This window comes from Leiobunum rupestre, chromosome 2 (assembly GCF_980474605.1).
Source record: "Leiobunum rupestre chromosome 2, qqLeiRupe1.1.hap1, whole genome shotgun sequence".
Classification (NCBI taxonomy): Eukaryota; Metazoa; Arthropoda; class Arachnida; order Opiliones; family Sclerosomatidae; genus Leiobunum; species Leiobunum rupestre.
Window position 1 is genome coordinate 24199119 of NC_143385.1, and position 26818 is coordinate 24225936.

At 36.7% G+C, this 26818-nt stretch overlaps 1 protein-coding gene across 3 annotated transcripts in view; it reads right to left on the bottom strand.

Moving 5' to 3' along the window:
• Positions 1-26596, bottom strand: part of mei-P26 (E3 ubiquitin-protein ligase meiotic P26) — a 66746-nt gene extending 40150 nt beyond the window's left edge. For 2 of the 3 annotated variants that reach the window (XR_016478475.1, XM_090165488.1), the window contains exons 1-5: positions 26523-26596; positions 24660-24752; positions 17595-18000; positions 16944-17153; positions 14073-14196 (exon numbers count right to left, since the gene is read on the bottom strand). Coding sequence is in view for 2 of the 3 variants with exons in the window: in XM_090165488.1 (XP_090021614.1) it covers positions 14073-14196; positions 16944-17153; positions 17595-17888 (628 nt within the window). In the remaining variant the exon portion in view is untranslated. Of the gene's footprint in view, positions 1-14072; positions 14197-16943; positions 17154-17594; positions 18001-24659; positions 24753-26151; positions 26427-26522 lie in introns of those variants that run through there. The other variant, XM_090165490.1, reaches the window with a different exon arrangement.
• Positions 26597-26818: the final 222 nt, after the last annotated feature.

The window sequence follows — 26818 nt, forward strand, 5'->3', positions numbered from 1 at the left end:
AGGTTTTAAGTTGGTGTTAAGTTGTTTTTAAGTAGGTTTTTAGTTGGTATTTGTCTCAAATACAAACTTAAAACCAACTTAAATATTTCTTAGACCACTTATTTTTTGGTAAGGGAAATTGCTAAGAACCCAAAATTAAAGTTAAAAAAGCGGCCCCATTAGATCTTGGTCTACTGGGAACTAGATAAACTAAGTATTATGCCAACTAATAGCTTTGTACGCAACTGAATAAAAAGATTTTGTTTAGAATTTAGTTTTAATATATTCTTTAATATCGCGCGTGGCGGAAGGTAAACAGGGTGGGCTGATTTAAATCGCCACTTACCAAAAAATAAGTTGGTTTTTAGTTGGTATTTAGTTGGTATTCACATTTAAGTTGATATTAAGTTGGTTTTAAGTGGTCAGCATATTTCAGTAAACTAGTTAAGTTGGTAATAAGTGGGTTTTAAGTTGGTGGGAAAATGTCTTTTTCTTTAAGTTGGTTTTTAGTGGTCAGAAAATTACATATTATCAAAAGTGGATATAAAACAGAAAGTCTGGGAGGACCCGGTAGCCCTGTTCCATCAAATATGAGGATCCCCCAAGCATGCCCCTAGTTTGTGCCTACCCCCTTTGGCGGAGCATTATAAATGGCGCTTTACTCGCATGTACCTGCGTAAATCCGCTGATATATTATAGTTCTTCTTCAGTTCCTTAGCCACCTGATTATATAGTCTTTGGGCTGGATTTGGTGCGTCAGCTCTTTGTGAAAATTCACATGTTTGGCAAGGCTTAGGTAGATAATTGATAAAAACGTTTTTGTTTTATTTGAAAAGGGTGTGCGGCTTAAAGTGTTTAACGAATTTAAAAACAATCGAACTTTAAAAGAACTACTATAGTGAGGCGGATATCTCCAGAATACTTCACTTTTTGATAAAAGCATGAAACTTTCCACATATGTACTATAGGTTTAGGAGATCATTTTAAGAATGTATGCCCAGCCGTCCGCCATCTTGGATCCAAGATGGCGGCCAGTTTATGTTGGAAATTCCGGTTTTTATTTTTTTCTGGAAGTTCTATTAAAGTTATCGACAAACTGACAACGGAATTAATATTCGTAGGTATTTGGACATTTTCCTAATTTTTTTCGAATTCATCCGCCATCTTGAATCCAAGATGGCGGATTTTGAAATTAACCCCGCAACTGAAAATACGTATAAACACACAGTTTCATACTTCAAATAAGCCAGTTTGAAGTGCAAATGATATGTCTTTTAGCAAATTTCATATTTATAGGATTTTTTCAAATCACTGTCATTTTGAATCCAAGATGGCGACTTTTTTTTGGTGTGAAATTAGGTTTTTATTTTTTCCTGAACATCCTAGTTGAGCTAACGACAAAATGACAACGATAATAACAATCGTAGGTGTTTGAATATATACCCTATAAGGACATTTTCCTTATTTTTTTTTCGAACTCGTCGGCCATATTGGACCCAAGATGGCGGATTTCGAATTAAACCCCGCAACTGAAAATATGTATAAGCCCACAGTTTCTTACCAAAGAAATCTATACCCAATGTCAAAGCATGTACGTGCGCTTTCCCTAATTGTTTTAGTTGTCAAACTTATCAAAAGGATTTCCTAGTTCGTTAATTTCTTTGATCAACGCCTTGGTATTCAAAAAGAAAGTGTTTTGAAACGCTGGCTGACTTTCATGGTGAGAACTTAATGTTGAATGGTTTCTTTCAAACAAGAGCCGCTCGAAGTCGTTTATTACTTTGGATATTTCTGGTCCGGCAACCATCCATCTCCTAAGAGCCTCCGCATCTTCAGTCAATCCGATAGCTCCGCCGTCACCTTTAACAATCTTATTTAGTTGTTCGTGCGCTTGGTCGAGTGCAATCGCCGAAAAATTCCTTCCGGTAATGTTAGCGGTAAACTTTCCCTGTGAAAACTCCTCGTAAATACTTGGGTGCTGTGTCTCTAAATTCTCCATATCTTTTATATGGATAGGAAGCCATCTTGAATAATTTGAATGATTAAAAGTAAAATACCACGGTACCATTTTTCTCAAACTCTTTACGTACAAGTCAAAATCGGAACTGCGCAGGGAAGTAATGAAATCTAAAAGGACTAATTGGAGTTCCATAACCAAATTCCAGTATTTAAATTGCGCGCTTTTAGAGCTCATACTTTCTTGCCATTTTTCATAGCATTCTGGATTTTGTCCACATTCTTTGCAGTACTTATCGTAAGCCATTTTCTTCAAGTAATGTAAAGCGCAAAGTGTAACTTGGTGTGCGTACCTTGTTCTGGTTAAATTTGACACTGAGATAAGCGATTGCGCTCTTCCTATGGTGGTGACATGTGCCGCTACCAAGGTTTCAATCCAACCGCTATTGTTTAGCAAATTTCCTAGAACTTTCAAGAAGGACAGCTCTAAGTGCATTCCTCCCATTACAGTCACTAATTTTTCCTCGCCAATGATATCAGGAAATCTCCACTGAAGATTTTTGGCAATAGCGTACAATGGGGCGTCACAAGTTAGTACTGGAACTTGACCAGGGTTTAAATGCTCAGTAGCTTGGACAATTACTTTGATCGAATGATATATCATAGCGTCAGAGTGCGCTGAATCTTGGAACATTGGCATCAAAGCGCATGATGTGGTGTGTATAGGTTTGTTAATTTTTGTAGACTGATAGGAAGCCCACGATACATCAGTTTGGACTTCGTGGTCGTCCTTATTCAATTGTTTTCCAATATTCTGTAACCAATTTTCACTTGAAAATGGAACGCATTCAGTCGGTAATAAACTTAGTGAAGGTGATAACGGTACGTTATGTTTCGTATCAACCGTATCGAAAATTGGTTGTACTTGAGTATAAGCAACTGGAAGTTCAGCAATTTGTTTTTTAGTTCCAGTATTATTAATGTGTATACAACCTCTAGTAATGCCTTGTTCGCTTGGAAATCGGTGTTGGTTTAGAGATATCGCTGTACCATGAAAAGAGTTCAAAGACGTAAGTGAACTTGTATTATGATCAATATTATCTACGGCACCAGTAGTGAAAATTCCACCAAGGAGGCCGATTGGACAGACCACTCCAGTTTCTTCATAATATTTGCTTGTTGACTCGGTGAATTCAGATGAGATCTGCAAAACGCGGTCGTACGATATTCCTAGTCCTAATTTATGAATCTTGTCAACTAATTTCTTTTTCCTAGTTTCGGAGTGAAGCACGAGAGATAAATAAACCGACATTGGAGTTTCACGTTGGCGTTCATGTCTAATAGTGGTTTCTTTCGGAGAATTTTTAACCATGTTAAAACAGAGCAACTGTGCAATGGTCAAAGACTCTTGATTTTCTGTATTATTTGTTAGCTCGGTTATACTTGGGCCATATAAAATCATATTAACTAGGGTTAATAATTCTTTAGGCATCGAATTTATCTGTGAATCAGCATCAAAATGTCCAGTGAATGTAATTTTAGATTTTAAAACCTCTCTTCTTATTTGTTTAATGTAACGACTCAAATGTAAAAGCTCTCTTTCTGCGTCATATTCACAAGCTTTTTGAATGGCGCCACCCATTCCCTCTTTGACAGTTAAAAGTACTTCACGTCCTTGGGTATACGCAAAGAGTTCCGGAATACTGTCGAGTAATTTTTCCTTCAGTCTTGTGACATTTGTAGTCGGCTCATAGCCTAGTAGTTGTTGTAACCGCTCATTGTATATTCTTAACAAATCTTTCAATTTAAAAACTGGAAATATTTCGTCGTCGTTAGTTCTATCTTCAATATAAGTTAGTAATCCCGCAAATGCCATAGATTCGTATACTCTAATGTTCGAGTTCGTTTCATAATTCTTGGTAGAAATCTTTCGTCTTTGGTTATAAAATTTGACTAAACATTTCCTATGGTATTTAGCTTCAGTAGCTATCAAATCTCCTTCACTAAGTTTCGATAAAATTTTCTGATCTGAAAGCTCTTGAGCATACTGGGTAATCTTTTGAGTTACTTCTAACGTCATTACTTGGTGCATTTCAGTAGCGCCGCCACAGTCTCCACATATCATGTCACAAAAAAGCAAGCCTTAGAAAAATTTTCAGTCCCGCATTTAGACCTCGTGAAAGACATATTGGGTGCTGATTTACATTTCAATGCTCTATTTAGTTTATATTGGCTATACTTTCCACGAAAAGTGGTATTTTGCTTTATGTGACATTAAATTAGCCTTCAACTCACCTCCGACATTAAGTATAGTATCATACGGAATTTCCGTAGGAAGCAATCCGGCTGTTCTAAAATCTTTGAGATCCTTACACAGCGATTCATAACCTAATCCATTTCTATTCGCTGGACATACCATTCTATCAGAAGCAGGCAAAGTCGCTTGACAAATAACGCATAACTCCCAGTCAAAGGTCTTCTGGTTTTTTGAAGGCTTTGTAATTTCATTTTCGTTTGTAACTACTATAGAAAATCGCTTATCCATAACACGACGTGGTTTTACAATTTTGTCTAAATTTATCAATTCTTAAAGTAATACACGACATTAAAGCAGAGAGGGCAGAAGTTTCAATATACTACACAATCCACTGGATAGATCTGAGACATTTCATGATCTAACGTCTCGTCTATCTCACTGAGATAACCGCCAGACCATACTTTACGAAGGTAGAGTGTAAATTTCCCCCTGTAATAATATCTGCATTGAATTGTGGGGATAACTATAATGCGCGCCATCTTCAATTCCATCTACAGCATTCCAGTAAAACAATTAGGGAAGGCAATTAGGGATTAAGCAAAAGACAAGTTTTCACATTGGGTATAGATTTTTTTGGTAAGAAACTGTGGGCTTATACATATTTTCAGTTGCGGGGTTTAATTCGAAATCCGCCATCTTGGGTCCAATATGGCCGACGAAAAAAATGAAAACCAGATTTTTTAACATAAAATGGCCGCCATCTTGGACTCAAGATGGCTGACAAATTCGAAAAAAATAGGGTATATATCCAAACACCTACGATTGTTGTTATCGTTGTCATTTTGTCGTTAGCTCAACTAGGATGTTCAGGAAAAAATAAAAACCTAATTTCACACAAAAAAAAGTCGCCATCTTGGATTCAAAATGACAGTGATTTGAAAAAATCCTATAAATATGAAATTTGCTAAAAGACATATCATTTGCACTTCAAACTGGCTTATTTGAAGTATGAAACTGTGTGTTTATACGTATTTTCAGTTGCGGGGTTAATTTCAAAATCCGCCATCTTGGATTCAAGATGGCGGATGAATTCGAAAAAAATTAGGAAAATGTCCAAATACCTACGAATATTAATTCCGTTGTCTGTTTGTCGATATCTTTAATAGAACATCCAGAAAAAAATAAAAACCGGATTTTCCAACATAAAATGGCCGCCATCTTGGATCCAAGATGGCGGACGGCTGGGCATACATTCTTAAAATGATCTCCTAGACCTATAGTACATATGTGGAAAGTTTCATGCTTTTATCAAAAAGTGAAGTATTCGGATGAAAAAGTGGACTTATCCGCCTCACTACTAGAAGATATGTGCTCTCAACACGAGTTGTTACATTCGCATTACTCTGAAGAAAGAGGAGGATAGTGGCTTTCTGTACGCATGGAAAAATTGGGTATTCAATTTAGTACTTAATGAAGAAGGAATTGACCCAGTTATAATTTGTGACCCAATATATGCAAATGAACTCTCCAATCTGTTTGCGATTCTGCATTATTACCTTGGTTATTACTATCATTGATTAAATAACCTTATAAGGTTATTTAATCCATGTTACTATACTAAAATTTGTCTACATCCCTATCTACTGGAATTTTAGTTAAGCCTTGGTTTAAATCTTCACTGGTTTGTATAGTACCAATTGAATACAAATCTTTTATAAATAAATTACACCGACTAAATTTACTTTTCGGCTTTAAAGCTAACTCTTCTGGCGTATATTTCTTACGAGCTTGAGCCACAGTGACTCTTCAACTTAACAGAGGCAAAATTTTTGAAAAAGGAATAAATTAACCAACGAGACAACGTCTTCGGGAGATTTACCAAGGAAAATATGCTTCTTGGTTTTACCGCTAGGTTAGCTAGCATCGCCCATCTGAACTATTTCCTCTGACCGTGACGTCATGAGACATAGGCCAAACGTAACAGAGTCGTTCCTGATTGGCTCAATCATTGTATAGGGAAAACAGCTCCTGATTTTTGAAGGAAACCACTGGGAAAGCTAACGAACCCTTTTCCTCCCAGACTTTCTGTTTTATATCCACTTTTGATATTATTTTTTAAGTTGGTTCTTCAATTCTGATAAGTGGTCTTTATTAAGTAACATTTTAAGTAAGTTTTAAGTTGGCTTTAAGTGGTCTTTATTAAGTAACATTTTAAGTAAGTTTTTAGAAGGTTATAAGTTGGTGTTAAGTTGTTTTTAAGTAGGTTTTTAGTTGGTGTTAAGTTGTTTTTAAGTAGGTTTTTAGTTGGTATTTGTCTCAAATACGAACTTAAAACCAACTTAAATAGTTCTTAGACCACTTATTTTTTGGTAAGGGGCGATTTTAAGCAATGATCTTTTTCAAAAAAAACGTTGACTTAAATCAATTTTTATTTAGTATTTTTGAAGAAGAAAAACCTCGCCAATTGCTATAATTTAGGTTTAAATATTATCTTTCTTGTACTTCCCCTGCATTGGATTCTACGTGTGGGTGGAGTTTCTGCCGATTTTTTTTATGTAAAGTACCAAAATAGGTTTTAAAAAATAAAAACTTCTGTATGGTTATTAGCTTAAATTTAATAAATTCATTATACATTATATATATATATATTATATATATATATATAGATTAAGTATTTAAAAATTAAAACAGTGGTTTTTAGGTAAAATGATAAATTATATAAAACTGAAATTTCAATTAAAATAAAAAAAATCAATAAAAATCTGAGTTGGATAAAAAAAATTAATTTTTCTTTAAATCAAAAAATTGCCAACCCACAAGGTAAATCGGGGCAGCGAAAAAGTAAATCGTGGGTGGAAAAAAGGTAAATTAAGAGTATAACCCTTACAAAAATTTCACACAACCAACTGACAATATTTTATCAACTATTAAGAAACTTTGATTTTTTGGGGAAACTAATAGGCAACCAAACACAACTACATTTGTGGAGTTTTTCTAGTTTTATAAAGAAAGTGATAGTCTAAAAATTGCTATAATATTTCCTAAAAATCACCTCCACTGTTGTTTCCTAAAAAGCGCCTTAATATTGCTGTTTAAAATATTGCAGGCTGAATATTCATCAAAAAATAGTGTAAATGAAATAACGGTATAGAACTACGCAAAAGGACTACTCTGAGTGACACAAAACGAGTTTTGAAAATTGCCCCTAAATTACCTTAAAGTTGCCAAAGACAATAGTTCTTTCTATAAATTTTTTATGCTTGCCCAACTAGTTAGAGATGGGTCCCGACACGTCACGAAAACGTCATTTACTGGGGGAGTTAGGGATATTTTTTTTTAAACTTAGGGCAATGTTCGAGTTAGAGATCTTCACGTCACATCTGATTACCAAATAATAATTAAAAGTAAGTCAATCGATTATTTTACTTTTCTATTATTACATAAAAATTAATAATATAATTTTTGTAGAAATCCCTCTCTTATAAATTAATGCCCAGATTTTGACCTTGTTGGCTAAGCCTAGGTCAAAACAAATGCAGTTTATAGTATTAATCTTAGTCTACAAGAGTACTAGCTGGAGCTGTGTGCTAACAATGTTTTATTATCCTTGGTATTGTGATAATGAACTCGACAATTTCGAAGTTAGTTAACCCTTTTATAAATCTATATACACATAAGACGTCTTCAATAACCATGATGTTGTTAATTTTAGCCAAAAGAAGTGCGATAAAGCTAAAGCTATAAACATTGCCAGAAGAAATTTGGACCAAACAGCTAAAGATAGTGGCACAGATTTTCTAAAAAAATTCTATTACTAAACATCACGCTCCAGCCCTTACCAAAAAATAAGTGGTCTAGGAAATACTTTTAAGTTGGTATTTGAGACAAATACCAACTTAAAACCAACTTGTAATATGTCATTTTCTGACCATTAAAAACCAACTAAATACAAACTTAAAGAAAAAGGCATTTTCCCACCAACTTATTACCAACTTAACTAGTTTACTGAAATATGCTGACCAACTTAATATCAACTTAAATGTGAATACCAACTAAATACAAACTAAAAACCAACTTATTTTTTGGTAAGGTAGAGCAAATTCAACTGCTACTTCAAGCAGGTTCATTCCACTGCATTCTAAATATGACATTGCTGTTAAATCAAGTACTACTCCCAAAATAAAATTTTAAAAACGAAAATATTTCTATTTAAGGAATCAATTTTTTTCAGAAAAATAAGTGTGGTGTTATTATATGTACTGCCCTATGAATTTTAGTTCTTAAATAAATAAGTTATTTACTATGGTTCATCTTTTAACTATTTTACGACAATTTAAAAGCGACTATTGGTTGAGCTAGTAGCGGCCAATTTAAAAGCGACTATTGGTTGAGCTAGTAGCGGCCAATTTAAAAGCGACTATTGGTTGAGCTAGTAGCGGCCAATTTAAAAGCAACTAGTGATTGGGTTGCTTTCTGGCAATTTAAAAGCAACTAATGGTTGGTATACATTTTATCAATTTAAAGGCACAATGGTTGGGCAACTTTTGGGCAATTGTGAGCAATTTTACGTCGTTTATATCTGCACTTTTGAAAACAATTTTTACACAACCTAAAGTCACTCAACTGTTGGGCGCCAATTGGGAAACCGTCACGCAACTGTTGTGCAAATTTAGGTTGCTTATTAACAACTTTTGTAGGCAATTTTTTTCAGATTTATGGATGTACGTCCAAACTTTTTTTCGATTTTTAGGATGTTTTTTAAAGTAAGGGTAACTATACCAAATATTTGGTGAAACAGGATAAATAAGATCAATTTTGGGTAAATGTGGGGTAAAAATAGGTTGCCAGGTAGGTCTGTAAGGAGTACGATACAGGTAAATATTAAGTTATATTGAATTTACCAAAAATGGTACAATTTAGGTTATAATTTAATCACAAATTGGAACCCAAAATTTATGTAAATTTCACGTAACCGTGATGTACTAAGGACGTAAATTTTGGTGGCAAATTTTGATTAACTCAAAGGAGGTAAATTTTGGGTTAAAATTTTGCCAATTCTCATACCATTTTTTCCGTAAGGGCTAAAACATTTCAATTTTGAATTTCGCCTATTTACGGTTGAATTTCTAAGAATACCGGAGCACGTTTTATAATTTTGGATAATACTGTATTGCGTTATATTTCAAAGTGATAATTAATCAATTAACATAGATAAGACTTAAAAACTGTTGCAACAATTTAATTATGCTGATATTACCACTTTGACATACATAAACATGAACATAATACTAAAAATACAATACAATTAAAAATCTACACAGGGTTGGCCAGTTTTTTCCAGGTTAAAACTGGGTGGCAAAAGTTATTTTGTCCGTGGTTTTTTCAATTTTACAAGTAAAATTAAAAAAAAATGTGATGTGTTCATTTTTGTCATCATTGCACATCCAAATCTATGGTCAATATAGTTTCATCAGGTACAGCTCAATCTTTATTAAAAGCATGTCACGTGAAGAAAACTTGCAGAGTACACCAGATCACAACTTGCGCACTTTACACACTACAAAAACCGGAGTTTCAAAACGCTGATGCCCAATGCTCATTCGAAGAGTGGTGCGCTCGTCAACCGGATGCTAGTTCCCAATTTCTGGCAGCTTATTTTGAATACCGAACTTGCATTTCTGACATGGGACCGAGCTGTTCAGGAAGTGTTGAAGCGTTGAAAAATTATCTGGCTTTTTCACGCACTCGATCATTCAAATTATGCCAGCGTTGTGTCTCTTCACTTAAAGGGCAACGCAAGTGGTCATGCAGTGGGGGAAGTAGGTTTTCCAAGGATGATTTTATACAGTGCGAAAGCCTTATTCTCCTTGGTGTAGCCACGTGGCGAAATTTCGCTCTCATTCGCGAATTTTTCGATTTTCTTCACTTAGTTAGCTCGCAATCAACGAACCCAGGAATTTAGGCCTAGCTTAATTTATTTATTATGGAGAAAAGAACTGGGTTAGTTTCCGAGAGTTGGACTTTGATATTTTCGATTTAACAATGTTTTGGAATAAAATTATTTGTGAATGGAAGTTGAAACATTAGGCCTTGGACGCGGTAAATCTCTGCCGCTAGCCTCACATTGGATTAAGAAAATTCAACACCACACACACTCCTATATCCCGTCTCTCTTAACAATTTCCCTATCATTATACCCCGACAGAATATTTATCCTTTTTTATTACATTTATTTTGTAGAAGTTTAGGATCCGATTTGTCGGTAAGCACGGAGACTTCACTTTCCTCAGCCATTTTCGCGACTAAAGAATGCATGGATTTTGCGTAAACCCCCCTGCATGGTCACTTGCGTTGCCCTTTAAGAGACATGTTTATCTCCAAGATAAACACCCAAAAACGTTAGATGAGTTTTACAAGGGAAAATTTACTTTCAATAAAACCACACGACCATTTTCAAGGATGCCGCTAGATGAAACGCACGAACAAAATAATGCTTTTATCAAAGGAGATAGAGCGGCCATGGGTCTGGCTGAAAATGTTGCGTTTCCGCTGTCACTGTCCAACAACGGTGTTATCATTTTATGTTCTTTGGTAATTAATACACTATTATTAATAAAACATTTAATATAAAAGAAACTAATTATCGGAGTTACATAAATACAACGTCCTGCAACAGGAGTCATGACTAGCCACTCTGAAGTGAGATCTAAGGAAAAAAAACCTAAACTTTACAGTGCTGCCAAACGTGTGATAAGGCAACTAATGACGTAATACTTTTATGACGCAAGGTGACGGTGGGAGATTTAAATGACAAATTAACTATTACAACAAACGGGAATATGACATTCGGAAATAAGACTAATTTATTGTTTAGAAGAATTATTGTCGGACGAAGATATAAATTAATCTCACGAATCCGAAATGGTTATTGATGGAGCGGCGATCGTAAACATGATAAATCCAGGAACTGCCAATCGTTTATCCGTTCCATTGGTCATGTTGACGTTGTCTTTTACATATACTTAAAGCGGGCACGAGAAATGGCGCAGGAAAGGCATTAGAACCATGCTCCTACGAGGAAGCCAACAACAGGATGTTTCTACCCGCATTAGACAGAGCGCAACAAGGATACAAATGCATTCTTGTAAGGACTTTGCTGTACTTTGCATAGGTTATTATAAATGTCATCTGCAAAGTCAATGCACACTATAGCAGACTAATGTTATCTGCTTAACATAACAGACAATATAGCAGACGAATTTAGTCTGCAAACCAAAAATTTGTGTCATGTTCTTTATGAGAAAGTTATATATTTTGATATTCTAACTTTTGGTCTTCATTAAGCTCTAGTCAGGGAATCTATTTTACCGCAGCCATCAAGCTTTGGGTGGACCAAAGTCAACGTAGCTAAGGGCTGTACAGAATAGAAACCTCTTGTGGATGACTATCACCCGCCGGTGATGTCTGCAGAGAGATGATTGTTGTCAAACTCTTCACGTTGGTCAGCAAAATAAACTCATATTCATAATTCATGAAAAATAATATTTATTATGTCGGTTAATAAAAACTATATACACTGCTGACAGGAAACCAGTGATGTCCCGCCGCGATTTAGGAATGTACTTTCCACCTAGGTCAAAATGTACTTTTGGAGGATAAAATGTACTTTTCGTTTATAAGCTGAGCGGCGCGCGCCCTCTATGAGTTTTATTACCAAAAATCGCGGGAAATTTCAAAACGTTATTACTAAAGAGAGCGGGAAATTTCAAAACGTTTCTAGTTTTTAACTTTTCTTATTGCTATAATCATATGTAACATAATCACTCATAAGGATGCCATAAAAGCATTTTCGTTAATGAAACCTTGTTCACGTAATATGACGTAAATTAAGTCACTTACAACTCCGTGACGAAATACGCGTCATCAACTTTACCGATTGAAAACGGAAGTTAGTGAGAATTCCTCGCGCGTTTCTGGCTTTGTCCCATGCCAAGTTTAGCTCGTGCCTCGCGATCACATGATTTCATTTCCATGGTAACCTTTTCAATAGCGCAAGGATTATAAGCATTTCTGTATTTTTGAGAGGCATACTTACCAGTAATTATGTTACATATGCTATAATAAAAGAACAAACTTTAATAACGCAGATGTTCGTAGGTAGAACTCAGATGTTACATTACACAAAATTAGATGATGGACGCGAAAATTGTAAATACAAGCAGGGAGCACTCCCTGATACAAGAAATGAGTGGAAACAAAAATGTGGACTTAAATTTTTTTGCATATTTTCCAAAACTTGTTTACAGTCTTTGATAAGCCCAACTGTCCAAAGTCTCCTAAAACCCACCCCCTCTATAGTGTGGTGAAAACCCGAAAAGAAACAGTAAAATAGTAAGTACACAAAACATTCCACAAAACAAATGTACACCTGTTACCCCGCGAGTGATTCAGAGCGGCCAAGTAGATTTCACTATTAATTTCCTGCATTTAAAGCTGCTCTATGTCTGCAAAAGGGGTTAACCCCCCCCTCCTTATTGATACTGATGAACGGTCAAAAGAAGAAGTCCGAAATATTAACTGCCTTTAAAACGCAGCTGCCCTTGAAAACCAGTATTCCAGTAGGTCCGAGCTATGAGCGGAATTTCGCTATCTATACAGGTGGCTGAGGTGGGGAGGGTGGGAGAGCGGGGGTTTACAATGGAAATTCGGAGATAAGCAGAAAATTTGTGATGGTTAAATTTAAAACAATCCCCCAAATTAAAAAAATGTACTAAATATATGTCAAAAATATAAAAATGTATTTTCGTTTCATATATTTTCAAAATGTACTAAATACGTATCTAAAAGTTTACTTTGGTATCATAAATTTACAAAATGTACTAAATACGTATTAAAAATCTCCAAATGTATTTTTGTACTTCAAAATCAAAAATGTATTAAAAAAGTACAAATGTACCGCTTGGAACATCACTGCAGGAAACGATCTGCCTGGTCAAGATACAGAACAGAGCTGCCAGATTTATTTTATTGGAGTTCAGTTCTGATCAGATCATTTTATGGCAAAGTACCAATTATATTATTAATTATTACAATGATAAAATACGGTTGCGTGAATGGGGGCCCGGTAGTTGTAAATGCATAAAAGTTAATCTACCATGCACTAAACTATGTAAATGTGGAGGGTGTTAAAATTATTTGCATTATGTAACTAACTAGTCCATGTAACTACTAGTCCATGTAGCTACCATCATGTTGTGGCGCATAGTTTAGTTTTATTGATTAAAATTAGCTAGTATTATCCTTCCTATTTTGAAGAAATAGAAAAGGAAATTCCTTCATTAACTTATGAAACGAAGTTCATTTCTCCACTTAAAAGGAAAAAGAATTGTATGTTGATTTTGTTTTGCTCAAGGCTTAATAAACAGCTTTTTTATCGCTATCAATTTCAGAATTTCTCTATTGTAATATTTATTTTATTTTGTAGATGATTTAGGGTTTAGGGCATGGTACAAAACAACTCCACTCATATGCATGCTGTTTAATGCCGTATCTTGAATCACTTTTACACTATTTACATTAATTTTTATCGCGATAAATGAAAAAACTACCAAACGTTAAAAACTATCATAAAACGTATTGTCGCGGCAATAGACCGTTGTAAAAACTGAGATAGAACAGTCTGCTTTTTTTTTTCAAAATTAAGAATTTGTGATATTGAAAACTACTAGAGGGCGGTAGCCGTTTAATTTTAGTGACGATTTGACCCTATAGGAAATACATGGTGGAAACCGGGTGTCCCCATGTTAATTAGTCCATGGCAAAAAGTTGAAAATTGTGATAGGCCAAGTAACTTCTTAAATTTCATACGAAATATATTTACCAGGGTGTGTGCTACAAGTGATTGGTTTATGAATCGTAACAACATTGTGATCATTAATGCTTTCCCCATTTTCAGCGGCTTCCATGTTCTTTTTGCTCTGTTTCATTTCTTCAAACGTGACCACCTAAAAAACACAAATGGTTGGTAAAATTTGTGGCCAAAAACTACATTTAATTTTTATGTAAAAATGAGGTGTAAGGAACTTAGTCTCATTAGTATGTACTGAATCAAATAAAAATTACTTTAACCATTACTGGCCACTCATAGCGCATTCCAATGGCTGATCTAGATTATTTTTAGTTCCACTAGTGTAGCTATGTCTGGCCCTTAATGCACCCCTAAAGTTAATGTTGGCAGCCTTGTCAAATAAGAGCAGACGAGAAGGGGAATGGGTCTTATTAGTCAGTTGTATCTAGAGCTCGAGAACAGCACATCACCTCAAGGGCGCCTGATATTAAGGACTTGAGCGAGTCCTCAAGTCCAAATATTAAGGACTTGAGCGAGTCCTCGAGTCCAAATATTAAGGACTTGAGCGAGTCCTCGAGTCCTAAAGAATTAGGTTTAAAGCTTTCGAGTCCAATTCGAGTCCGGAATGTTTTTAACGAGTCCAATTCGAGTCCGGAATGTTTTTAACGAGTCCAATTCGAGTCCGGAATGTTTTTAACGAGTCCAATTCGAGTCCAGAATGTTTTTAACGAGTCCAATTCGAGTCCAGAATGTTTTTAACGAGTCCAATTCGAGTCCAGAATGTTTTTAACGAGTCCAATTCGAGTCCAGAATGTTTTTAACGAGTCCAATTCGAGTCCAGAATGTTTTTAACGAGTCCAATTCGAGTCCAGAATGTTTTTAACGAGTCCAATTCGAGTCCAGAATGTTTTTAACGAGTCCAATTCGAGTCCAGAATGTTTTTAACGAGTCCAATTCGAGTCCAGAATGTTTTTAACGAGTCCAATTCGAGTCCTAATTTTTAACGAGTCCAATTCGAGTCCTAATTTTTATCGAGTCCAATTCGAGTCCTAATTTTTATCGAGTCCAATTCGAGTCCTAATTTTTATCGTGGCCAATTCGTCTGAAATTTATTTGCCGCTGTTTAAATAATCTCGCCGAGTAATATTAGACTCGCCGAGTAATATTAGACTCGCCGAGTAATATTAGACTCGCCGAGTAATATTAGACTCGCCGAGTAATATTAGACTCGCCGAGTAATATTAGACTCGCCGAGTAATATTAGACTCGCCGAGTAATATTAGACTCGCCGAGTAATATTAGACTCGCCGAGTAATATTAGACTCGCCGAGTAATATTAGACTCGCCGAGTAATATTAGACTCGCCGAGTAATATTAGACTCGCCGAGTAATATTAGACTCGCCGAGTAATATTAGACTCGCCGAGTAATATTAGACTCGCCGAGTAATATTAGACTCGCCGAGTAATATTAGACTCGCCGAGTAATATTAGACTCGCCGAGTAATATTAGACTCGCCGAGTAATATTAGACTCGCCGAGTAATATTAGACTCGCCGAGTAATATTAGACTCGCCGAGTAATATTAGACTCGCCGAGTAATATTAGACTCGCCGAGTAATATTAGACTCGCCGAGTAATATTAGACTCGCCGAGTAATATTAGACTCGCCGAGTAATATTAGACTCGCCGAGTAATATTAGACTCGCCGAGTAATATTAGACTCGCCGAGTAATATTAGACTCGCCGAGTAATATTAGACTCGCCGAGTAATATTAGACTCGCCGAGTAATATTAGACTCGCCGAGTAATATTAGACTCGCCGAGTAATATTAGACTCGCCGAGTAATATTAGACTCGCCGAGTAATATTAGACTCGCCGAGTAATATTAGACTCGCCGAGTAATATTAGACTCGCCGAGTAATATTAGACTCGCCGAGTAATATTAGACTCGCCGAGTAATATTAGACTCGCCGAGTAATATTAGACTCGCCGAGTAATATTAGACTCGCCGAGTAATATTAGACTCGCCGAGTAATATTAGACTCGCCGAGTAATATTAGACTCGCCGAGTAATATTAGACTCGCCGAGTAATATTAGACTCGCCGAGTAATATTAGACTCGCCGAGTAATATTAGACTCGCCGAGTAATATTAGACTCGCCGAGTAATATTAGACTCGCCGAGTAATATTAGACTCGCCGAGTAATATTAGACTCGCCGAGTAATATTAGACTCGCCGAGTAATATTAGACTCGCCGAGTAATATTAGACTCGCCGAGTAATATTAGACTCGCCGAGTAATATTAGACTCGCCGAGTAATATTAGACTCGCCGAGTAATATTAGACTCGCCGAGTAATATTAGACTCGCCGAGTAATATTAGACTCGCCGAGTAATATTAGACTCGCCGAGTAATATTAGACTCGCCGAGTAATATTAGACTCGCCGAGTAATATTAGACTCGCCGGGTAATTTTCAAATTATCTATTTACTCGAGTCCGCTTCGAGTAATTATGTACCCTTTTCGTGGGAATCGGGTACCCGTGAGAGTAATAAAATTACGTATTCCGAGTTCGAGTCCGAGTACTCGGACTCTGACTCAATAACGAGTACTCGCAATTTTCGAGTACTCGCACACCACTATTTAAAACCAAGTAAGGATATGTAATGAGGAAGATTTTTACTCCAACTATGCTGAAGATGGCGCTACAAAAATTTAGGGGGCTTTCATGCCAAACGTTCTAATTAACTTGTTCAATCTAGCCTGCATTTTAACTAAATTATATACCATCAAAATAGATTAGTGCCAATTGGGCACTATTAGAGAGGCCTTAAGAAATCCTCTAGGCACACCTCTTATATAGCAACGCTGATTAGATTTAAGAATATTAACGAGACAAACCTTGTGATTTTCAAAACATCTCATGTACTGGTGAGCTGTAACACAATTCGGGCAAAGAAAATTGGCACAATCACTACATCTTGCAACAGCTTTTTCTTTAGCCTTGCAACTAGTACAGACAATAAGCATGCTTTCAATAGCAGCCATTTCCAATTGATTGCAAAGAACATAGTCCAATGGTAGACCCTGAATTCCTTTAGCATTGTTAATCTAGAAAAACAAAACATTTAAGGTTTAGACAAAATTTTGAAATTTGCTAAGTGGTCCCACGCCGGAGATTTGACATCACAATGTTGGTTAAAAGGAATATACTCCAGTATGTTATGGATAAACCCAAACATTTAAGGGATTACCTGATCAACAAGGCACTGTGTAGTGCTCAAATTTCAAAAACCAACAATCATCAGTAAACGCTTTAAATTTTAATACTTCAAGCATCTTTGAAAACGTATATTAATGGTAATATTAAGCTTAAGTAGCTCTTGGCAACGAGTCACTAAAAGCCTCGTAATGATCACAGCTTCAAAGGACAATAGAGAAGGCTCCTCCGCAGCAAGACAAGCCCTGCCCATATGATTATAGGGATTATATGCTTAACAGACTACATTTCTATTTTAACCCAACACAAATTTTTTTTCAAAACACACTCACTTTTGTCTCTTGCCCACAGTCTGGACACACAACGATGTTAATACTTGGCGAGACATGACCACTATCCCCGCTACTCTCATTTAATTGTTTTTCCAAACAATTCTCGCAGAAGACATGCAAGCATGATAGTACTCGAGGTTGTTCATATGTTCTCTGGCAGATGTTGCATTGATTTTCACTAATTATGGAATCATTTTTCAAATCTTCAGATATCAATTCGATTGTTTCTTCGTCCTCTTCCTCTTCTTGGTTGACAGGAGAGCTTTCCAAAGGAGAGAGTTCTTCCAAAGCCATGTTGAAAAATTTCAATATAGGATTCGGTTGTAAAATTTTCTTGTGTAGATTTGGGCTTTTTACATAAAAATAAAATAAAATTGTATATATATGTGTATATATATTGGAAAACCTGAAATGAAAAAGACAATTAGTTAATAGATTAGGATTTAGTTTCATCTCTATAGTCACTAAAAAGTATATAGAAAAATACGCTTTTATTTGTAAAATTGCGTTATGTAGGACATAGTGTTGAGTGAAGTTTTTATGACGGTACGAAATTGTGGACGAAGTATTTGAACAAAGTTAAATTTAATAAAATAAACTTAGTTAAAATATATATTTACAACAAATGTTACAAGTGCCATGAGAGACAATAGTTAACAGTTAAATTTTAAACATAATATCAGGCAGATGGGCACAGCTGAAGTGTGTGACTGGAGTTAAGAGCGAGGGTAGTAGCTATATCTGCATGGCTTTATATACCAGAACATACTGATGGTGGCGCCACCAAGCGATCGTTACGCGTACTGTTTTTATAAACAAATATGTTCAAAAGTAAATTAGATTAACATAAGTAGATAGTTAGATTTTAGTAATGCCAAAGTAATGGAAAACTATGTTTACCAACACTCCCCCTCTTTGGTATACCCAATACGATTTCAGGAATGTAGTTGTAATAAGTTTACACAGTTGTCAAAGTTCGCGCGATTTAATGTCTTCGTAAAGATGTCTGCAATGTTCTTCTTTGATTCGACGTACTTCAGCTCGAACAGACCGTTGTCCAAGACATCACGGATAAAATGGTATCGCACGTCGATGTGCTTCGATCTCTGCTTCTCGACATGGTTCTTTGAGTAGAATATTGCAGATTGACTATCGCTGAGGATGGTTGGTCGATCAAGAACAATGCCAAACTGTTCCAGCTCCTTGAGTATGGGTAATAGCCACAGAAGTTCTTTCGTCGCCTCTGATAATGCGACATATTCTGCCTCCATTGTTGATAATGAGACGGATTGTTGTTTCAATGACCGCCATGCGACTGGGGAAAAACCAAAACAGACGACATATCCACTGATTGATTTTCTGGAGTCTCGATCGGAAGCCCAGTCGCTGTCGCTATAAATAGTCATATTAGGTTTGCCGATTTTATTATATGTCAGACCTTTTGTTGATGTGGTTAAGAGATAGCGTGTCAATTGGACTAAATGACACCAGTGTACGTATCCAGGATTGCTGTTGTATTGTGATAACGCTATCACTGAATAAAGGACATCTGGTCTCGTCCGTTGAGCTATGAAGAGTAGGCTCCCAATCAACGACCGATAAGGGAATGATTTCATCCTGTCTATTTCCTCTTCATCAGTTGGGGAGTCATTCCTGGTCAGGACAGTACCCGCAGGAATTGGTAGGTAGACAGGTGTTTCGGTCGTTATCCCGTAGTTTTTCCCGACTTGAAGTATGTAGTTTGATTGATGCATCCTGAATGAGCCGTCCGCCTGGAAATCAAAGTCGATTCCCAGTAACTTTCGTATCGGGCCGAGTTGTTTGATTTCGAATTTTGACGAGATTCTCCGGAACACATCATTTAGGGAGTCTTTATTCTTAGTCAGCACCACCAAGTCGTCAACGTAGACCAATACTATTGCTTGCATTGGTATGTAATATACGCAGTTAGTTCCTATTAGTGATCTGAAGCCCAACTCATGAAAACATTTGTCCAGTTCAACAAACCATTGGCGCCCACTCTGTGGTAATCCATAAAGGGCTTTCTTTAGGCGTAGGCAATGCGTTGACGTCTCTGCTATCTCGAAACCAGGTATTTGTCGCATGTATACCTCCTGATCCAAGCTCCCATAGAGATAGGCATTCTTCACATCTAAGTGGCAGTGTTCCCAACCTAGACAAGTGACAAACAGGACCAGAAAGAGTCGTATCAGGCTGAAGCTTACGACCGGGGCAAAGGCATCTTCGTAGTCAACTCCTTCGACCTGGTTGTACCCCTGGGCTACCAGCCGTGCCTTATATCGGGTAATGCGCCCCTGACTATCTTCTTTCAGGGTGTAAACCCAACGACATCCAACGATCTTCTTTGAAGTCGGTTTATGGACAATTTCAGCGACGTCTCGCACGTTGAGAGTGTCAACTTCGGCCTCCATGGCCTGCTGCCATTGTTCTGCTTGGGGTGATGAGATAGCTTCGTCATACGTCCTTGGGATCTGTACATCAGCGTAATAAATCTCAAACCTCTCACCGGACGTGTCTTGCAAATGGCTCGGGTGAGTGGGTTTGTTTTGATCCTGCTCATCTATGAGGTAAGAGGCCAATGACGCTGTGATTGTTTTTCTGGAAAAATTAAACAATGATTTATCATATGCCAACCCATTTCCGCGGAAATATTCCTCCAGTGATTTCCACGATCGGAACTGCTTTCCGTCAGGAGTGTAGTAGTACACATCCCCTACTCCTTTAGAGGCTCCAGACTGACGTATACGGACTTCACGTCTCCATCCCTGAGGTAACGTTGTAGCTGACGGTTGAGCCCGAACCTCTTGAATCGTAACTTCGGGCTTGTCCTCCATGTCAGTGGGCTCAGGACATATATTGGTCTCCGATGTTTCATTTTCCGCATCTGACTCTCTTACCTCATTCTGAGCAATGTGGTCTTCATTATCAGGTGCCCATCGGAATTCAACGAACTCATCATCAGATAAGTCATGTTCAATGTGGTTAATCCCGGCTTTGCTCTCGTCAACTCGGACGTGTTGACTTTCAACCACCGTGTTATTGTCAGGATACCAAACTCTATATCCTTTCGTTCGGGTGGCATACCCTACAAGTACTCCCATCTTAGCTCTTCGTTGGAATTTATTGCGCCGTTGCTGTTGAGGGATATGGACATATGCTATGCTTCCAATACGTCGAAAGTGAATCGAGCTCGGCTTCCGCCCCATCCAAATTTCCAACGGTACTTGGTCTCCGAGTTTATCATGTTTAGAATAATTTCTGACATATGCGGCAGTCTGAACCATCTCCATCCATAGATTGGTTGGTACTCCGGAATCTTCAAGGAAAGTTCGTACCATGTTGAGAAGTGTCCTATTAATACGCTCAGCAACCCCGTTCATGGCAGGTGAATAGGCATTCGTTCGCTCGTGTCTCAGACCCTCTTTGTCACAAAAGTCATCGAACTCCCTTGAACAAAATTCCAACCCATTGTCGGTACGAACTGCCTTGATACTTTTCCCGGTTTGTTTCTCAACAAATCTCTTATACTTCTGAAAACAAGGTAACGCTTCATTTTTACGAACCATTGGATACACTGTCAAATATCGGCTCCTGTCATCAATGAACGTGATGAAGTATCTCGCTCCCCCTAGCGAGGGTATCTGTACAGGTCCCCAGACATCTGAGTGTATCAGCTCCAGCAGCTGTTTGCTCTGGATCTGGGCAATAGGTTTATGACTTGTCTTCGTACTCTTGGACAAACTGCAGGCTTTGCAGTTCTCCAATGATCCTTTTAATGGACCAAGACCCCGTAACATCTCGTGTGAAGCCATAAACTTAACATCGTTCTCGTTCAAGTGACCTAAACGGTAATGCCACAGATTAAGCTGACTTACAGTTGCCGTTGCCGCTGCATAAGACTTAGTACTCTTCTTGTCTTCCCCATCTGGACCATTAATCATGACCTGTGCGTCCACTGCATACAGGTTGTTTTTCGACAACGGGGCTTGAAACGCAAATGATCCATTAGGGAAATACGTACGACAGTTCTTTTTCTCTCTACAACTCCTGTATCCGGCTTGATCAAGCAATCGTTCGGAAATGAGGTTTTTCCCCATTCCGGGAGAATACATAACGTCTTTAAGTCGAAACATGTTACCTATGTCGTCTTTTATCTGTATCCAGACATCCCCTCGTCCTTCAATTCGTGAGGTTCCTTCGCCAATTATAGCATCAGATGTGAAAGAAGTAAAAGTGTAAAACCACTCACGCTGATTGCAGAAATGCTTGGTCGCTCCAGAATCAAGAATCCATTCTTTTGAAGCCGAGTTTGTGCAAAAGGCCATAGTCAAAAATGCGCCTCTTTGTGTTTTCTCTTTCTGTTGCTTCGGATTCTTCCGTTGTCGGCAATCGCCGGAACGATGTCCTTGTTTTCCACATTTGTGACATTCACCCATGAACGTCCTGGACTTGTCTTTAGTGGATTTACTTGCCGAAAATGCATTCTTAGTAGATTCCTTTTGCAATCGCCTCCCATATTCTGCGACCAAGGTTTGTTTTATGCGCTCTGGTTTGAACTCTGAATCGTCAAGTTGATAGATATGTGCCACTAAAGAATCATAAGTGCTAGGTAAAGTACCAATCATTTTGAAAGATACCTGAACATCGTCTATGGGATGACCTGCTTCTTCTAACTGTATCTTCAGTGTGTATAGTCGGCCTAAAAATTCCGGTATACCTTCACCATCGTGATACGTAAGCGCATAGAATTCGGTCATCAACGCCCCAACACGGGCCCTTGATACTGGCTCAAAATGATTCTTCAACACACTCCACAGGGTATAGGAATGCTTCGGCGTACCGGCAAATAGACCCCTCAACTCCTGGCTAATGGTCAACGCTATGATAGAATGAGCCTTGGAATCTCGACTTCTGAATTTGGCTACATCAGCATCCTTAGCAGTAGAAGGATCGGGTGGCGTATCGGTTCCGATTACTATGTCCCAGTAATCTTTCTCAGCCAACAGGTATTCCATCTCATATTTCCAATTGCGATAATTAGTGGAAGTTAGTTTAACTATCTGACTCACCGCTACTCCGCCTTCAGCCATGACGTCGTTTGTCTCTTCTCTTGTGGGTTTTCTCCAACAATAGAGTCACCAATACCGCCAACCACGCTCTGCTACCATGTTGAGTGAAGTTTTTATGACGGTACGAAATTGTGGACGAAGTATTTGAACAAAGTTAAATTTAATAAAATAAACTTAGTTAAAATATATATTTACAACAAATGTTACAAGTGCCATGAGAGACAATAGTTAACAGTTAAATTTTAAACATAATATCAGGCAGATGGGCACAGCTGAAGTGTGTGACTGGAGTTAAGAGTGAGGGTAGTAGCTATATCTGCATGGCTTTATATACCAGAACATACTGATGGTGGCGCCACCAAGCGATCGTTACGCGTACTGTTTTTATAAATAAATATGTTCAAAAGTAAATTAGATTAACATAAGTAGATAGTTAGATTTTAGTAATGCCAAAGTAATGGAAAACTATGTTTACCAACACATAGAAACCCAACTGTATCTTTTTAATTCTAAACATTCTAACTCCACAAAACCTTGCTCTCACTAGGTGGCAGGTGACGCTACTTGTCTAGTTCACCAGGACCCAAAACTAGTGCGTTAAAATCTAGTTACGTCGAGAAAAACATTTTGCTATATTTTTGTCCTTTAATTTGATTCATCTCAGCTGGGCCTGCTACCATATTTAAGGAGAAGATTTCAAGGCATTATAATCAAATTTAGGTCTGTAAAAAAATTATAAATTTTAAAATTAACGATTTTTTTATCTCCCTTGGTTGACCAATGAATAATTAAATTGATATCATTTGATTAAATTATTTAAATGACAAAAAAATTAATTTTTAGGTGGATTTGGAGCCTCCATATTAAAAGACTAGATCCCTCCCCTAGCTTCTACCATAGGTTTCCTGAAAACTTCAAACTTCGCCAACCTCCCTCGTACCCCCTATACCAGGAACCCAATCATGTTGTTCAAATTCATATCATTTTTTTAAATAGTACTAGTAGGAATTCGGGCAAACTCACAACTAACGCATTTTCAAAGTACTACTCCCATCATATGTAATCATGCGCAAGGGGGGAAAGAACATGACATAAGACTTGGAAATTTTCATGGCATAGTGAGTCAGCATCGAGGCAGACTATTTTACTTCTATGTCGCTTGCCGATATGCGATGTCAAAAAGACAAGTAACAATTAAAATGAAAGCATAACCTAATAGATTCTAAATAGTGAGCACCTTAGAAGTCAGTGTCAGCGATGTTGTCTATTATTGATTGTCCCACATAATTGTGTTACTGTGAAACCAAAAAACTTAAAAGGAAAGGTTCAGTCTGAAAAATAAATGATAAATGTAAATAGTTTTTTTATCCATCTTTAACAACTTATTTATCATATATATTTTCCATAAGATTCCTAACTACTAAACTCTTTCATCAAGAGACTGAAAACATTTTAAGTCTCAGTCATGGACTTTGTGTTGCGTCTCACAGATTAACAAGATTTTAGTTTGTTAGAGAAAGAGCTATTGCATTTGTAATTTATTTTTGTGTTTTTTTATGGCAAAAGGGTTTTTTTAGCCTCAAACTTTTCTTTAATTAACACACACCAAGTGATTCATGGAGTAAATGTTCAAAGCTTATTATTCGTTTTTGTTAAGGTTAGAATATTAAGCTAAGTTAAATTACAATTAGTTCTTTAAAATGTATTTATAATGATTTAATGGAAGTGAATTTTCAGAATATACAACAAATGTAGCACCTAAGCTGCAAATTGTGTTATAAGTTTTATTATGAATGTATTCCTTTCAACCATGAATATCGAACAATTTCATTACTCTTTCTACCAACTGGGGCTAAGATGGGCAGTGCTTTTCTGCGTTTTACGTAATCACTTAATCATGGCTGAAATGAATACATTCATGGTTTTATCTATGCCTATAAACATAGTTGGTAAGAGAAAGTAATAAATTAATTACCAGTAATAACTAATATTTCAACATGGCTCTTGATTTATTGAGAGGAGATTATCAAAAGGCCAATGACAGCCATTTCAATCAAGTCCAACAGCGCTGAAAAAAAATTTAAACATCTATGAAGATATTCCTTATCCAGATCTAGAATCTACAGACATGGATGGTCACATGACACTTAAAACCCACTTTACTAGATTTTAACTGATTTTAAACATTGTGGATCATACCACGTTGATAAGTTACAATTTCGAGTTACTCTTAACTAGAGCCAGTACCTGGATGGTACAATATTTCTATGTAATTTTGAGCTGCCACTCGAGCCTAGGTTCAATTTTCTTGATTTACAAATCTTAGGAATGGGGAGCAATTGCAAAATATTTGTAACAGATTTGCAGCGTCGCTATTCAAGTTCTAATCTCGAATTTAAAACATTCACCACCTAAAACTGAGAAATCACCAAATATTTGTGCTGCACCTTCGATAGGGGGCGATGCTTCAGAGGATCTTTTCAGTGTGCTATAGCATGTCTTGATTTTTTTTTAAATTAATAGCAAGCCTTCCTGATGGCTGCTAGACTTTGTTTGAGAATCAAGTGAGCTACAATTGCTAGTTTGAAACCCTCTCTTCAGATGACCTTTAAAGCAGGGTTTAGTAATCCAAGGTTTGATTTAAGATGGTACAGTTTTTATTTCATTTTGGTTGCTAAAAATTAATTTGAAAAGAGAGCAAAAAGGGGCAAGATAAAAATATTCCTTCTCATGTTTTCTTTAGATATAATTATTTTTTTTTGGTAATTTACGTTCCATTTCCAACCTCCTCAATTCAAAATACTGGCCACTTCTCGTCATCACACCTACTTGGCTCGAGTGGGAAAAACCAAAATCTACTGGTTATTTGTTACTAAAATAATCAATTTATAGAAGTGTTTGAGCTCTTAAAATATATTTAATAGAATTGTAATCATGGATTAATTAAGTATATTTTATTTAAAATTTATTCCAAGGCAAGAAATGTTTCAAAATGGGTCATTTTCTGAACGCAACAAAACCGTCACCATGGTTACCAACAGATTTAGAGAACCACATCCAGCATTATGATTAGGATGAATGGGGAAATGGGGTACAAAATACCTACACAAACTCTATAGAAATAAGATAGTTGAGTTACATCGTCTTTAATTAATCCATGTCATAATATAACACAAAAAGAGAGTTCTCCCTCCGCAGTGAAACCTTAATTTTGGCAATAGGCCGTATCTTCAGAGATAAAAAATAAGGTTTTTAGTCTTCCTCTATCATGAAGAAACACTAAATAAACCCCCATTTTGATCTTCAAACAAGCCACTGATTGCATTTATTGTGATGAGAGCTCCCGAAATAAACACTAAAAGAATACTAGCACATTTAAACAATATTTACCTTAAAATCTTAAGTTTGGCGAAAAATGCAATAATTCCTTCATCATTGCAAAACACCAGACGCTATTTAGAACTTACCTACTGTGTTAACACTACAAAAATTCTCAAGGCCAACCTTTAATCTAATGCTGTTTTCGAAACAATAATAGTTTTAAATCAATATTTTCCTATAACGCAGGTGTTAAAAAATGAACTAAAATAAAAACGCAGTTACTCTAATAATTATAACTACGTCTAAGTTGGAAATCGCTAACAAAGCCGTAGAGCGCGAAAACGGCGAACTAAAGAAAGGCCTACGAATGAAAAGTAAAAGCACGGTTTAGGGTTAAGGAAGCCTAAGGCTTGTGAAATTGCGGCATTGAAAACGTCATGATAGTTTAAAGAATTATTGTAGAAAACATTAAGAAAATGCTTTAACATTAGGTAAATAAATATTTTTTAATACGAACCAGCAAATGAAACAGTCCAACGCGGTATCACCACATAGGTGATTTAGGATGGCGAGAAAGAATGACAATTTTTGGCACGGACAACTTTGATGGCGGAAGGTAATCAAAGTTGGCTGTGATTTTGGCCTACATAAAATACATCGGAAAATATGGAATAGGCTGTGAAAATTTAAAAACAAAAAACTGTGCACGTGCTTGACAAAGATCAGTATCTAGAGCTGTGGTTTCTTCTCCGACAATAGCATAAAACTGCTAATATTCAAATTACAAATATTTAAAACTAAAATGAGTATGTT